The sequence below is a fragment of the Bos javanicus genome, chromosome 3 (assembly GCF_032452875.1).
Source record: "Bos javanicus breed banteng chromosome 3, ARS-OSU_banteng_1.0, whole genome shotgun sequence".
NCBI classification, from domain to species: Eukaryota; Metazoa; Chordata; class Mammalia; order Artiodactyla; family Bovidae; genus Bos; species Bos javanicus.
In genome coordinates this window covers 74,436,440-74,450,630 of record NC_083870.1, presented here as the reverse complement: position 1 = coordinate 74,450,630, position 14,191 = coordinate 74,436,440, and the positions used below count along the sequence as shown (strand labels likewise).

The following is a 14,191-nucleotide window of genomic DNA, read 5'->3' as shown; positions in this document are numbered from 1 at the left end:
TATATAGCTTAGGCAGATTTGCTAAATCCTGGGATAACATATTTAATTTCTTCAATTTAAAATATTTTAAAGATATCTACCATACTTATTTCATTTGAAAAGTAAACTGTTCTTATTGGTTGACATGTCATCATTCTCTTCTGTGATACAACATAGCTGAATAAATTCACTGTATGGAAAATCAGAATAGCTTTGTAAAATCTACAACAGTCGATATTACATCTAATTTTACATTGCATTCACGTCTTTTTATTTGGTTTCCTAGGCCTCCGTTTTTTTAAACCAGCATTGAGAAGTTTGGGGATTGTCATAATTTATGCATGCATTTTTTTCCTGCTCAAGACTAAGTATACTCAAGTGAACTTAAAGACTAAGGAACTTAAACTTGGAAACTGATATACTCTTCTGCAGTGACTTTAGATGTTTTCTTCCTTACCACACTTAGGGCTTCTGAACAGCCTGAAATCTAACCTCAACTATCATCCAAAGGCCAATATCATTTAGGACTAACATTTCTTACCAGGTTTTTCATGTACTAACACGTCATATGCTGTTTATGTAATTCTTTCTTTCCACTTCCTTTTCAAGCTTGTTCAAAAACTGCCATCAATCACAGCTACCACATATCCTTGGGCAGGAAACTATTCCATAGTTAAGCATGAGTTTTAGGTTGTTTTGTCTTTATGAATTTCTGTGGTTGGATGAAAAGTGATGTTTCTTTGACTGTAATCTCAATTACCACTTGGGAGTAGTAGTTTCTCAAATTATTAATACAAATGATGTACTTTGTTATGAAGCAATATGATGCTGAACATTTGAAGATAAATTTGTATTTCTGTAATTAAACAAGCAGAGTTCATTCACTTTATCAGCTCGATGGTCTGTAGTCACGAAGCACTTCAACCATATAGTGGGACTCCACTGATGTGCATTTGATTTTGGCAGATAATTATTCATTCATTCACTGAACAAATAGTCACTAAACACTTTCTATATCCCAAGTGGAAGGTGCTGGAAGAAATAACCCATTCAAGCTCTCACTACTCGAATCTATGCTGTGTATGTGTCTAAACCTAGGACCTAAAGCCTCTTAATTATAAGGTCATTTAAGTACACTTTTTTTTTTTAAGTATATAGTTTTGTCTCATCCTCCATGAGGTGACTTGTGGAATTATTCAATTCTATGGTATAGAGAAATTTTTAAATGTCCTTTTAGTATAGGTTATTTGTCATCATTTTTTCCCCAAAACCTAGACTAGTGGAACCACCATGAGTTACATAAGCATTCTCAGCAGATTTTGCCTTCTCACTCAATTTGACATGAGCATTTAAATTGATTCCTCCTAATTGACTTAGCCTAGTAAACATATTAATCTAATAGATATTTTGCACCTTTTAAATTAATTCTTCCCCAGATGCCTACTGAATACACACAAAAAAAGGTAGTTACTATAAAGGAGTATAAATAAATTTCAAGTTTCTTAAAACTGGGAAAACAATAAAGGAAAAAGCAAGTTAAACTCTGAATGAGAAGCAGTAAGTTTGCAAAACAAATGCTCTAAAGAACAAAGAACATTTTATGTAGGTCTGATTTGAAAGATTGTTGTGTTTGTTGGGGAGTTGTTTTTATTTTTTTAAGTGTAATTCTCAAAATTTAATGTAGTGACCTACTTGTGCCAAAAAGATATCAAGCTTAGCTGTCAAGGTTTGTGCACATAATAAGAGATACATTTTAATAATAAATATTTAGATAGAAACTTTGAAGAGAGGGCAGAGAAAGTGCTGTGAGGTATCAATATTATAATTTCCTTATCCTATAAATAGGCTAAACTATGGAAAGTCTTTATGGAAGCTTTAAAATATTTACTGGTCTTAGAATAGGAGTTAGTATTTAAATACACAAAAGACTGAAGAGAATACTTTGGATGGAAAAATCAGGGAAAATAATTAGCCAAAGTACCTATATTTAGGGCTCAAATCAGTCCTTAAATAGAATTTTGAAAAAAAATCACTTCACTGACTCCCAAGTACAGTTTCATGAATCTTCTCCAGGCTTGTAGGAATTAAAACTGTAATCTAAAGGAAGAACATTGAACAATTTGGATGTTCACAAATTGTCATGTTTGAAATAAATGGAATTAACTGACTCATTCAGATAATGAATAAACCTAATTACCAACCCAACCAAAACAGACTCTGTAAGGTTAGCAGCTAATTTGCATATTGAATGACATTTAAGTAACATCAGTATTAATGAATACTGTGAATATGTTATGTATTTTTTCATCCTAAATCAACATTTTAAAAAAATTTAAGGGGAATAAAAGTGACACAGAGAGAAAGAGAGAGTAAAAGAGAAAGCAGAAGACCAAGGCCTTTGAGCAAAAACAAACTGTTGCCTTGTCTTCAAATATCTGTGTGTTGAATCCCCACGTACTCAGTATATTAGAATATTGACTATCCCTACACGGCCCCCACCACAGACCAAGATCATTTATAAAAACAAAAGAAGTGCTTTCACCTAATAAATAATCACACATTCAGCTACATATGGGACAGACCCCAAAACACTAGACTGTTATTAATCTATTTTCCTTTGTTTGTGTTTCAATACTTTTGGCACATAGGGGATTATTAATATTTATGCTTCTGAGACCATTTAGGCCTTATATCAAAAATTCTACTTCAATGCATAAATAGCGGCATGCCAGAGATGCCTAAATTCACAGTAAGATTTAGGGCTATTTTTTGCCAAAAGCTGTGAACATGCAAGTTGATTAAGTGTTCTCTTTCATGCTCCTGTCTGTGTTATTTCATTGGATAGTGAGATAGTCGGCACTTTAGGTCCATCATTAAAGTAGCTGGAGACAGCATTTGCTACCTGGCAAAACTTTTGAAGAAGGATCTTTCTTAGCAGCAGATAAACCCAGGGATCCAAGATCTGGTTCAGTGAAGCCAGGCGAACAGCTATTAAGAAGAAGTTGCACTCATCCTGATTTTCTGTGTATGTCTTGCAGTGCTCAACTGACGTGTGATTGAAGATCATTTTCAACATCATTATCTAAGAAAAAGGGACATATTATTATTCCAAAGATTAATAAAGTCATATGCATCTCCCCACATGGTTCTTTGCACATGGTTAGTTTACAATAAGTTGGTTGTTGGATTAAAATGAATAATTCAAGCAACATTTATACTCACAGAACACAGCCCTGAATTATATAAGATATTCCTCTGGATTTTCCCACATTTTTGCCTATTCAACATGAGGCAGATTTTTTAAAAACACATATTCTCTGGCTTTTGGTCCTTGTCAGGCAAAACATCTGTAATCTTAAACTTTGGCAGTTGTAACTAAAAAAAAAAAGACTACTTAAGAAAAGATAGATGTACCACAGCTTTCTTATCCATTCATCTGCTGATGGACATCTAGGTTGCTTCCATGTCCTGGCTATTATAAACAGTGCTGCGATGAACATTGGGGTACACGTGTCTCTTTCCCTTCTGGTTTCCTCAGTGTGTATGCCCAGCAGTGGGATTGCTGGATCATAAGGCAGTTCTATTTCCAGTTTTTTAAGGAATCTCCACACTGTTCTCCATAGTGGCTGTACTAGTTTGCATTCCCACCAACAGTGTAAGAGGGTTCCCTTTTCTCCACACCCTCTCCAGCATTTATTATTTGTAGACTTTTGGATCGCAGCCATTCTGACTGATGTGAAATGGGACCTATTATACAGAGTGAAGTAAGCCAGAAGGAAAAACATAAATACAGTATACTAACGCATATATATGGAATTTAGAAAGATGGTAACAATAACCCAGTGTACGAGACAGCAAAAGAGACACTGATGTATAGAACAGTCTTATGGACTCTGTGGGAGAGAGAGAGGGTGGGAAGATTTGGGAGAATGACATTGAAACATGTAAAATATCATGTAAGAAACGAGTTGCCAGTCCAGGTTCGATGCACGATACTGGATGCTTGGGGCTAGTGCACTGGGATGACCCAGAGGGATGGTATGGGGAGGGAGGAGGGAGGAGGGTTCAGGATGGGGAACATATGTATACCTGTGGTGGATTCATTTTGATATTTGGCAAAACTAATACAATTTTGTAAAGTTTAAAAATAAAATAAAATTAAAAAAAAAAAAAGAAAAGAAAAGATAGATGCAAGAAAGGGGAAAACAGCAGTTACATATTATTAGTATTATCATTATGGCCAGTAGCATTTTCTGAATCCTTACAATTTGCCTGACACTGTGTCAAGTTCTTCATATGCTTTTAATAAATAATAGAAGATAAATACTACTGCCATCTCATTTTTATAATTGCGGAAACCAAGCTTTAATGACATAAAATAGCTGAGTCAGACTTAAACCCAGGTTCACTAACATATTACAGATAGCATTTTACCCTTCTGGGTCTCTACCCAGTCACTGCACATACACCAGAATGTAAATTCCATGAAGGTAGGATCTGGGCCAATACCTTTTTCCCCACTAGTTCATTCCCAGTACCTAGACTAATAATTAGCAGGTTGTGTTCAATAAACACCTGTGAATGAAGATGTGACACATATATGAATATATTAATATATGACATCTATAATATACATAATGTATTTATATTTGAATGAATAAATATTTGTGATTTCCACAGGAGAGAAAAAAAGTGAAGATTCATACACATCAGAAAAAGATATTCAAGCTCATTAGTCTATCAGAGAAATGAATGTTATGACAAAGAAACCATTTTATATTCACTAGTTTGAGAAAAATGAAGCATGACTTTTCCAAATGTTAGCGAGGATGGGCAGCAATATAGACTCTTGCACACAGTACTACCAGGACTATGAGCTGGAGCAGCCACCTCAGAAAACAATCAAACTGTCTCACTTGTTACCTTGCAGAAGTCCCACTCCCAAGAATGCACTGCCTTGAATTCCTGCACCTGAGGTTGTGTGTATGACTGTTCATTACAGCATTGTTCATAACAGCAATAAAAAAGCAGGAACAACCCCAAAACAGGTTCACACTTGCAAGCAAAGAAAGGTGCTGACTTTATTACCAGTTCCTAAATTGGTCTTTCTAGACATGCACAGGTATTAAGCACTTCAAATGTGACTGAAGAAAATTGGGACGTTGGGATATGTAATGACTATATAATGAAATGATAATATTTTTATATAGTGTGTTAAAATACATAATTAAACTTGGCATCATTTGTTTCTTGTTACTTTTTAAAACCATTTTGTAAAATATTACACTAGTAGAAAATTTAAAATTATATATGTGGCATGCATTTGTCGTTCACATTATATTTCGACTGAACTCAAAGTGTCGCTTAAGACCCACATTTATTTGGATGGTCTGTCCTCAGGTCGTATATCCCAAACTGAAGTGTTCGAAACATCCCTGAGCATCCTAAACACCCACAAACCTACTATTCACAGCAACAGCACTTACTTTCTTACAGTCACCCTGACTCAACACATCAGGGTCACCTGTGAAACCTTCTTTTACCTCATCCTCTGCAATGCAGTTTGCTCTTTTTCCAGTCTCATCTTAGTTTAGCACTTCCTCTCATCTGATTTATAGTAATAACAGACAGCCCGATAGAGCAAACAGATGTCAGCATGACACAAATTCGGCACCCTAAATCCCAGCTCTGATCAAATCCTCATCAGCTATACAAATGTCAACTTGGTCTTACTGGACAGAGTTGTGTGCGTGGTAGTCGCTCAGTCGTGTCTGACTCTTGGCGATCCCAAAGACTGTAGCCCGCCAGGCTCCTCTGTGGAATTCTCCAGGCAAGAATACTGGCATAGGTAACCATTCCCTTCTCCAGGGGATCTTCCTGACCCAGGGATTGAACCCAGGTCTCCTGCATTGCAGGCAGATTCTTTATCATCTGAGCTACCAGGGAAGTCCTACCAGGGACAGAGTTGAGTCACAGGTTAATTCTTAAAACAATCACTGGCAAAGGGAATGGAAATGTCCAGGTTTTGCTTATATTATGGGTCCCTAACTGGCAACCCACTCCAGTACTCTTGCCTGGAGAATTCCATGGACGGAGGAGCCTGGCAGGCTATAGTCCATGAGATCACAAAGAGTTGGACATGACTGTGCGACTAACTTTCACTTTTCAACCCCCAGACCATAGACGGGTACCAGTCCATGGCCTTTTAGGAACCCTGCATAGCAGGAGGTGGGCGGTGGATAAGGGAGCCAAGCTTCACCAGCCGCTCCCCTGGGCTCTCCACACTTACAGTTCCCCACACTCTCATTATCATCTGCACCATTTCATTTCCCCAACCCCCCCACCACGTCTCTTACCGCCCCCCGCCACGCTCCTTACCCCCGCCCCCAGCTGTGGAAAAACTGTCTTCCACAAAACTGGCCCCTGGTGCCAAAAAGGCTGGGGTCCACTAGCTTATAAGACAAAACCATTCTCTGTGGTTACTTCAGTCCTTGACCAATTTATACCTACTATCTGAACAAAATTATGGCTCTATAAACAAAAAGAAGAGAAAAATATGTAGACATATAGTCTGTCATTTCTTTCAAAGAAACTTTTCCCAAGGGATTTATTCAAAAAAGGAAAAATCAATTGGACAAATAAGTGAATGGCCAATGAAGAATAATCTAGTAAGAAACTGCAAACATATAAATATCTAGTATCAGGAATAAAGCTTAATGAAATACAGGTGGTTGCATAATTATATACATGCATATGAATTAAATGAAAAGAACAGAATGTAAGATAGTATCATGTATATAAAGTTATATTATTATTACAATTAAATGTAAAATATGTATTTTGATTTGTGGAAGGCAATGGAATTATTACTATTAAATAATTATTCAATTATTTAAAAAATTTTATGTGCATAAAAACATTTCAAACAATTTAGGAAAGCCTTTTGTTTAAAGGAAATGGATTATTCTCTTCATTAATAAATATGAATTATTGTAACCAAATTTATTTAAAATTGAATAATCTAATTAGTATCTTCTGATGCTGGCTCATAGCCCTGTGAACTGAATACTACCTCCCACATGTGATTAATGTTTAGGACCTCAAGATGGGGAGATTATCCTGAATTATCTGGGTAGGTTCAATGTAACCACATGGGTCCTTAAAATCTGAGAACCTTTCCAGCTGTGGTCAGAGGGAGATGGATCTAATAATAAAATATGTTTGGCCATTTACTACTTTTCAGGAAGTATTCTGAACCTCATCTAAAATGATTTAAGAATTCACATAAGTTACATCTTCATTTTCTTTTACAAAATAAAATATTGAATTTCTCCCACTTTGTATAATCAGGAAAATTCACAAAATTACTTATTAAGATGGAATTTCAGTCATTTTATAGTCTTCCTTGATTATTCTAAAATTAATTTTTATGAAGCTAATAATTTAAAATTATTTCATTAGGCTAATACAGGTTTCATATGCCTAACATTGGTTGATCTACTGTAATTTCCTATTGACAATGCAGTGATTATGAAATTATGAAACCAAGCCCTGGAAGCAATAGCTGGCACATGGGGAGAGACACTCGAGCTTTTCCCAGAATTCATGACATGTGCAGAATGAAGATAATTGGAATTAGAGGCAGTGAGTGTGATATTACCATTTCCAAATGGCAGCAGGGATGGAAAATAGAACTAATTTCTTGTGTAATTGTGAACATAAATGCAAGTTGTTATTTAGTCACTCAGTTGTGTCTGATTCTTTGTGACCCCATGGACTATAGCTCTCCAGGCTCCTCTGTCCATTGGATTTCCCAGGCAAGAATACTGGAGTGGGTTGCTATTTCCTTCTCCATGGGATCTTCCCAACCCAGGGATCGAACCCACATCTCCTGCACTGGCAGGTGGCTTCTTTACCACTGAGCTACCAGGGAAGCCCAAATGCAAGTTAGCATCCATGAAAATAGCAGGGAAATGAGTCTTCGATGCTCCTTCAGAGCTTCCATCAGGGAATCCAGCCCTGTCAACACCTTGGTGTCCTATAAGTGTCCTATATTAGACTTCCTTCTATTTAGGGAGCTAAACAGAGATTACAATTTTTGCAAATATTTTTTAGATGATCAGACTTCAGGAGAAAAACTCTGACATCAATATGTAGATTTCTGGTAGATTAATGATTCCTCTTAGTCCCATTCTACCAGGGGCAAGGGACAAACCAAAAACAGCATGCTTGGCCACCACAGAAGCTATTTTTTTAAGAAACACACCGCACAATCGCACCTTCAAAATGGCCTCATATAACAATCTGATCAAGAGAGCTGTGAGACCAACTCTGGTTGAAGAGAGCAGTTACTTTTCTGCCTGAATCTTCCCCAGGCTTCATATGACTCTCCCAGGCAGGCCTCTTGCCTCTCCTCTGGTTATCAGCAGGAAGAGAGAGTTCTTTTTGTATCATGATAAGAATGAACACAACCACATCAGTAACCCCTAAATTCTCCATCCCTGCTTAGTGTCAAAGGCAATTACTCTTCTTCATCCTAAAGAAAAAAACAATATTTGTCCCTTCCCCAATAAGAATGATCTTCAAAACGTACCAAACACCAACACTAAAAGAAAAACCGTTCTTTGGGTTTTTTGGTTTATTTTTATCACACCTCATGGTTTGTAGTATCTTAGCTCCCCACCAGAGATTGAACCAGCCCCAGCAGGGAAAGCACAGAATCCTAACCACTGAACCTCCAGAGGGTCCTTTGGAAGACTGTTTTTAATATTCTTTTGGATTTTATTTTACTGCAGTAGGACTTTTTTTAATATAAATTTATTTATTTTAATTGGAGGTTAATTACTTTACAATATTGTATTGGTAGGATTTTTAAACACACATTTAAAAACCTTCAGTACTTTATTTCCTGGTTCAAAAATGCCTTGGGTTACAGACTACATGTATCTACTGAAGATGATACATAAGAAAATACAGAACAATTAACTTGTGGGGAGGGAATAAAACTTTTATTTTTCCCTTATGCTCTATTATGTGGTTTTTATGATTTCCAGATTATTCCTAACATAAGTGCGTAAAAGAACTTTCCTTACAGCCAGTTTTATCTATGCTGCTTTGTTTTCTGTAATTCTCTGTTGTCAGGCTACAGAAGAATAAACCTGCTTTACTGGAAACTCCCTGTACAGTGTGATAAATGTGCTGTTATAACACACTCAAACCAGCCTGGGCCCTTTGAACCACTTAATTACATAATTTGAAGGACTTTCATGGAAGGAAGCTTCACTGTAGATTTAAGAAATAACTGTAGTCTTTCTGGTCTGATTACAACTCTGTTCTCAGGTTGCCAAATCATCTCAGCATTCTAGACTCTGTTTCAGAAGCCTTATCTAATCTGAAAACTTTGGAAATAAACAGTTCACACGCATTAAGAAAAGTTACTAGAATGGCATTATTTCATCTTCACTATTATACAGTTTTATTAAATGTTTCAAAACAACAACGGGACAAGAATCAGAAAAAGCAAATCTTACCCTGGCTCTGCCAGCATTTATGACTTTAGGCAAGTCACTTACTCTCTGTGCTTTATTAAATTTAATATTAAACCCTGGGGCTGGACTGGATGGTCTCTCATATACTCTTCTATGGCTATATTTTTTCTGATGAATTCTGGGGCAAAGCTGGAAAATGAATAAGGGTTTAATTTGGAGGAAAAAAAAAAAAAAGAAAAAGCAACCAAAAGGTAAAAGGTGTAGAACAAAAGACAAAACTTTTCTGTAGAAAAACTTCACATGTGATTTTTGGGAAATGGAGGAGAGAGGAAAAATACAAAGTTAGAAAGTAGACAGTATAAGAAGACAAGGGACAAGATTTATGAAGCTCTAAGGGGAGATATTACAGAAGTTGCAGACTTATGCAAACACACAGATCAGAGATAAAGACCTGCCATGAATCTGACTCAAATCTGTTTCTAGTTTGGGGTCCAGTTACCTAACTTTGGATCTTGATTTCTCCTCTTCTCTAAAACATCATTCATCCATGCTTACTGAGCATCTTCTCACCTAGTAGTGCAGTTGTGAAAATTAAAATGAGATAAGGATAATTGATACTTTCAATCTACACAGCATACCTCTCCCCAGCCCTAGGCTATTGTACTATTGCATAGGCTTCTAGAACAGAATGCTTTGATGTTCAGAGAAAGAACAGGAATGCTTATGGGGAAAAGTGCAAGGAAATGAATGCATGATCTATAGGTCTGCTTTCCTTAAAATTCTACCTAATACAGCCATTTCAAAAAAAACCCCCCAAACTTCCAAATTTGCACCTTAAAAATATTTGAAAATGCATAATTATTATTCAATCAATACACAGGAGGGACCTCAAAATTATAAAGAAGCTTGAAGTCTGCCACCACATTATTTGGTACCGAGGAATTACTCTCTCCTCTCAGCTAGTATGAATTGTAAAATCAGTGTGGCTCAGTATAACTGGGTACATGTGTTATGTCTAGATAAATTTTTATCTTTCTATTAGAATAGTCCCAAAATGTCAGTATCAAGAATACAAACTCTGGCTAAAAAGAGGAAGGCAAAAATCTACTCTATAAAAATATTCATTCCTTGGATTATAGATGATGGATTAGCTTTGTAATACATGTCAGAAGGGTACTTTATTGTATTTCAAACTTATGTATCCCAGGTGTCAAGAGAAAGTCTAGACAATATGTCTTTGTCAAAGTGTAAGGAACATTAATCTAAAAATATTTAGAGTTAAGACAGGTTTTTTTTTGTGCCAAAGTATAGTTTCCTTTAAACCCCAAATACTCTATCTTAATACTGTCTTACACTCAGAAAACCACAGTGTTAGTGACAAGAGCAGCTAAGTGGTTAAGGAAGGAATCAGAGGTGTGGGCTAGGTTTTGTGGGCAGGGATATTTTCCTCAGTATAAATATAACAGAAAATTAAAAACAAGTGACCAATAAAAAGACATTGTTCAAATTATGGAACATCTATCAGTGTGCATAATATATATCAGTGTGCATCTCAATGCTAACATTTAAAATCATGTTTTTGAAGAATAATTAATAATACAAAGAAATGTTCAAGATTTAAAAGTGAAACAAATGTTTATTACATAACATAATCCAAAAGGACAAAACTACTCTGTGTGTATATATAGAAAAATATTAGAAATAGTTAACTTGGAGTAGGAAATTAGGGTCATTTCTATTTTCTTCTCTATATTTTTCTCTGTTTTCCAGATTCTCCACAACATATGTATTATTTTCATACTTAGAAAATAAGCATTCATATTCAAAAAGTTGAAAGCTTAGGTATAAACAATGGCCTATTATATAATTTACTGGCAAAATTTTAGAACCTAGAACCATCATGTGGTCATTTTAGCTTGAATTCTTAGGTAGTTGATGTGAGAATAATTTAACAACTAATAGGTACAGTCTGAGACTCTATAATGGGTCAAAACATTTAATAGACAAACGTATTTTGGTTTGTTAAAGAGAATATGATGTCTGGCTGTACATTACTGGCCTCTGTGACTCATGGATAGTACAGCCATGGCATACAAGAGTTCTTTCCTGTGCATAGTTAAGTATACAACACAAGCTAATGACTGAGATTCTAACCTGACAACTTCTTCCTTTGTTTCATGTCAAAATGTCACTCTTTTTTAAGACCTATGCTGTGAGACAACATTATCTCACAGAGGGATTCAAATAGACAATCATGTACTTGGGATGGGCACTGGGTAAATACGGGCACATTGGGCTCTCTTTTTGAATTTTTGGTCCCCAATCTCCTTATCTCATTCCCTAGTTAACTCATTTCTCTCTCTCTTTCTTTTTCTCCCTCTCTCTGTCTCTCACTTTTCTACACATCTTCTTCTATCCTAATTCACATCACAGAAAAAATAAGCTCTTTCGGTGCCTTTCACCTTCTTAGGACCAAGATCAGCATCAGCAGCTATCCATTCCTCCTTTCCTCTTGCTCAAACAGAAAAGTTTCTATCTCCTAGCTAAGACTAACCCTCTATTTGTGCCTTGGATCCTATCCTTCATGAATGTCAGAGGTCTTATTTTCTCAGTTACCTCCTTCCTCTTTTATCTTTAACTTTTGGCTTTTCCCCATTATCATTTTACCTTCTGTGGAATTCTCATCTCTTTACAAATACTGTTCCAGAAGTTACAGCTGAATTCTCCAAAAAGTTGTCTATCCTGTTCATCTTCAAGTTTATTCCTAAACCTGCTATAACGTGACCTCAGTGCCCATAAATCCTCAGGAAAGGCTGTTTCCAAGCCAGCCAGCAAGGTTTTGAAATGCCCTGGACACTCACCAGCCTTTCTTGAAACATTCTTCTCTAAAATTCAGGTTGCCTAACATTCAGGATTCTATTTTTCAAACATTCCAACTGCCATTTGTTCTGATTTTCTTCCTAATTTTATCTCTCTGAATGCTCATTTGCAGTCTCCTTTATGGCCCCTATTTCTTTATCAATCCTGAAAATGTTAGCATTTTTTTAGTTCTATCTCGTATATATGGGAAGGAGCCTCTATGTACAAACTCAATGGGAAAACTTTTCTACCCCAAAGACTTCAAAACACATCTATGAACTATAGGTTGTACCTCTTCTCTAATCTCCAGATTGATTGATTTAGGTGCCTAAAGCACAATTCTGCCTAGATGTCTTATGTTAAATTCAGCAAGTTCAAACTGAAATCATTATCTTCTTCAAAGCTGCTTCTCCACCAATCTTCCCTATCTCAGTAAACCCAGTTCCCTAAGACAGAAACTCAAGAATTATTCTTTGTTCATCTTGATTTACTGCTCTGTCTATGTTTCTCATCTCTAGCTGTTTCTCTCCCATTCCACCTCATTAGTAATATTATTCACACTCAATCACAAATTGTCCAATAAGTAACTAATATTTTTTAATCTATCACTTATTTCATTTTCATTCCCATTGACCCTAAAGTCAGACAACCATCATATCTGTCTAACCTACTACAGTTGTCTATTATATGATTTGTTAGACTCCATTCTGGGCCCCTTTGTGCTGTTTACAAGGTTGCTCCTGAAATAAAAATTTGACTGTTATTCCACTTTAAAAAGCTTTTCAATGGCTTTTCATTGCCCTGAGTATAAAGTCTAAACCTTTTAAGGTAGACATTGAAGGCTCATCATCACTTGGACCCTGTAGACTAAATGCTCACCATTTTTACTCCCACATCTATATTTCAATTACTTTGAACTTCTTTGAGTTCTTCAAAAGTGCCAGTTTTCTTTCTTCTAAACTTTTATAACTGCAGATCCTGGGTCTTATAACTCTCACTCCCCTCTCTTAACTAATTTCAACTTATTTTTTGTGTATATTTGAAACGTCAGTTTATCTACTATTTCCTCTGCCAAAAGCCCGGTCAGTTTCATTCAGTCACTCAGTTGTGTCTGACTCTTTGTAACCCCATGGGCTGCAACACCCCAGGCTTCTCTGTCCATCACTAACTCTTGGCACTTACTCAAACTCATGTCCTTTGAGTTGGTGATGCCATCCAACCATCTCATCCTCTGTTGTCCTCTTTTCCTCCTGCCTTCAATCTTTCCCAGCATCAGGGTCTTTTCAAATGAGTCAGCATCTTTTAATTTCATGGCTGCAATCACCATCTGCAGTGATTTTGGAGCCCAGAAAAATAAAGTCTGACACTGTTTCCACTGTTTCCCCATCTATTTCCCATGAAGTGATGGGACCAGATGCCATGATCTTGGTTTTCTGAATGTTGAGTTTTAAGCCAGCTTTTTCACTCTCCTCTTTCACTTTCATTAAAAGGCTCTTTAATTCTTCTTCACTTTCTGCCATAAGTGTGTTGTCATCTGCATATCTGAGGTTATTGATATTTCTCCCAGCAATCTTGATTCCAGCTTGTGCTTCATCCAGCCCAGCATTTCGCATGATGTACTCTACATATAAGTTAAATAAGTACAGTGACAATATACAACCTTGACATACTCCTTTCCCTATTTGGAACAAGTCTGTTCCATTCCAGTTCTAACTATTGCTTCTTGACCTGCATGGTCAGGTGGTCTGGTATTCCCATCTCTTTTAGAATTTTCCACAGTTTGTTGTGATCCACATAGTCAAAGGTTTTGGCATAGCCAATAAAGCAGAAGTAGATGTTTTTCTGGAATTCTCTTGCTTTTTTGA

The 14,191-nt window shown here is 36.3% G+C and overlaps 1 protein-coding gene across 6 annotated transcripts in view; it reads right to left on the bottom strand.

Annotated features, from left to right (window-relative positions):
• The window catches only part of PTGER3 (prostaglandin E receptor 3), a 230,868-nt gene that overhangs the window by 191,057 nt on the left and 25,620 nt on the right, over window positions 1–14,191 (bottom strand). For 5 of the 6 annotated variants that reach the window (XM_061411597.1, XM_061411595.1, XM_061411599.1 and 2 more), the window contains exon 2: window positions 2,882–3,061. The exons of the other annotated variant lie outside the window; for it this stretch is intronic. In XM_061411597.1, coding sequence (XP_061267581.1) covers window positions 2,882–3,061 — 180 coding nt within the window. The remainder of the gene's footprint in view (window positions 1–2,881; window positions 3,062–14,191) is intronic. 6 annotated transcript variants of the gene reach the window in all.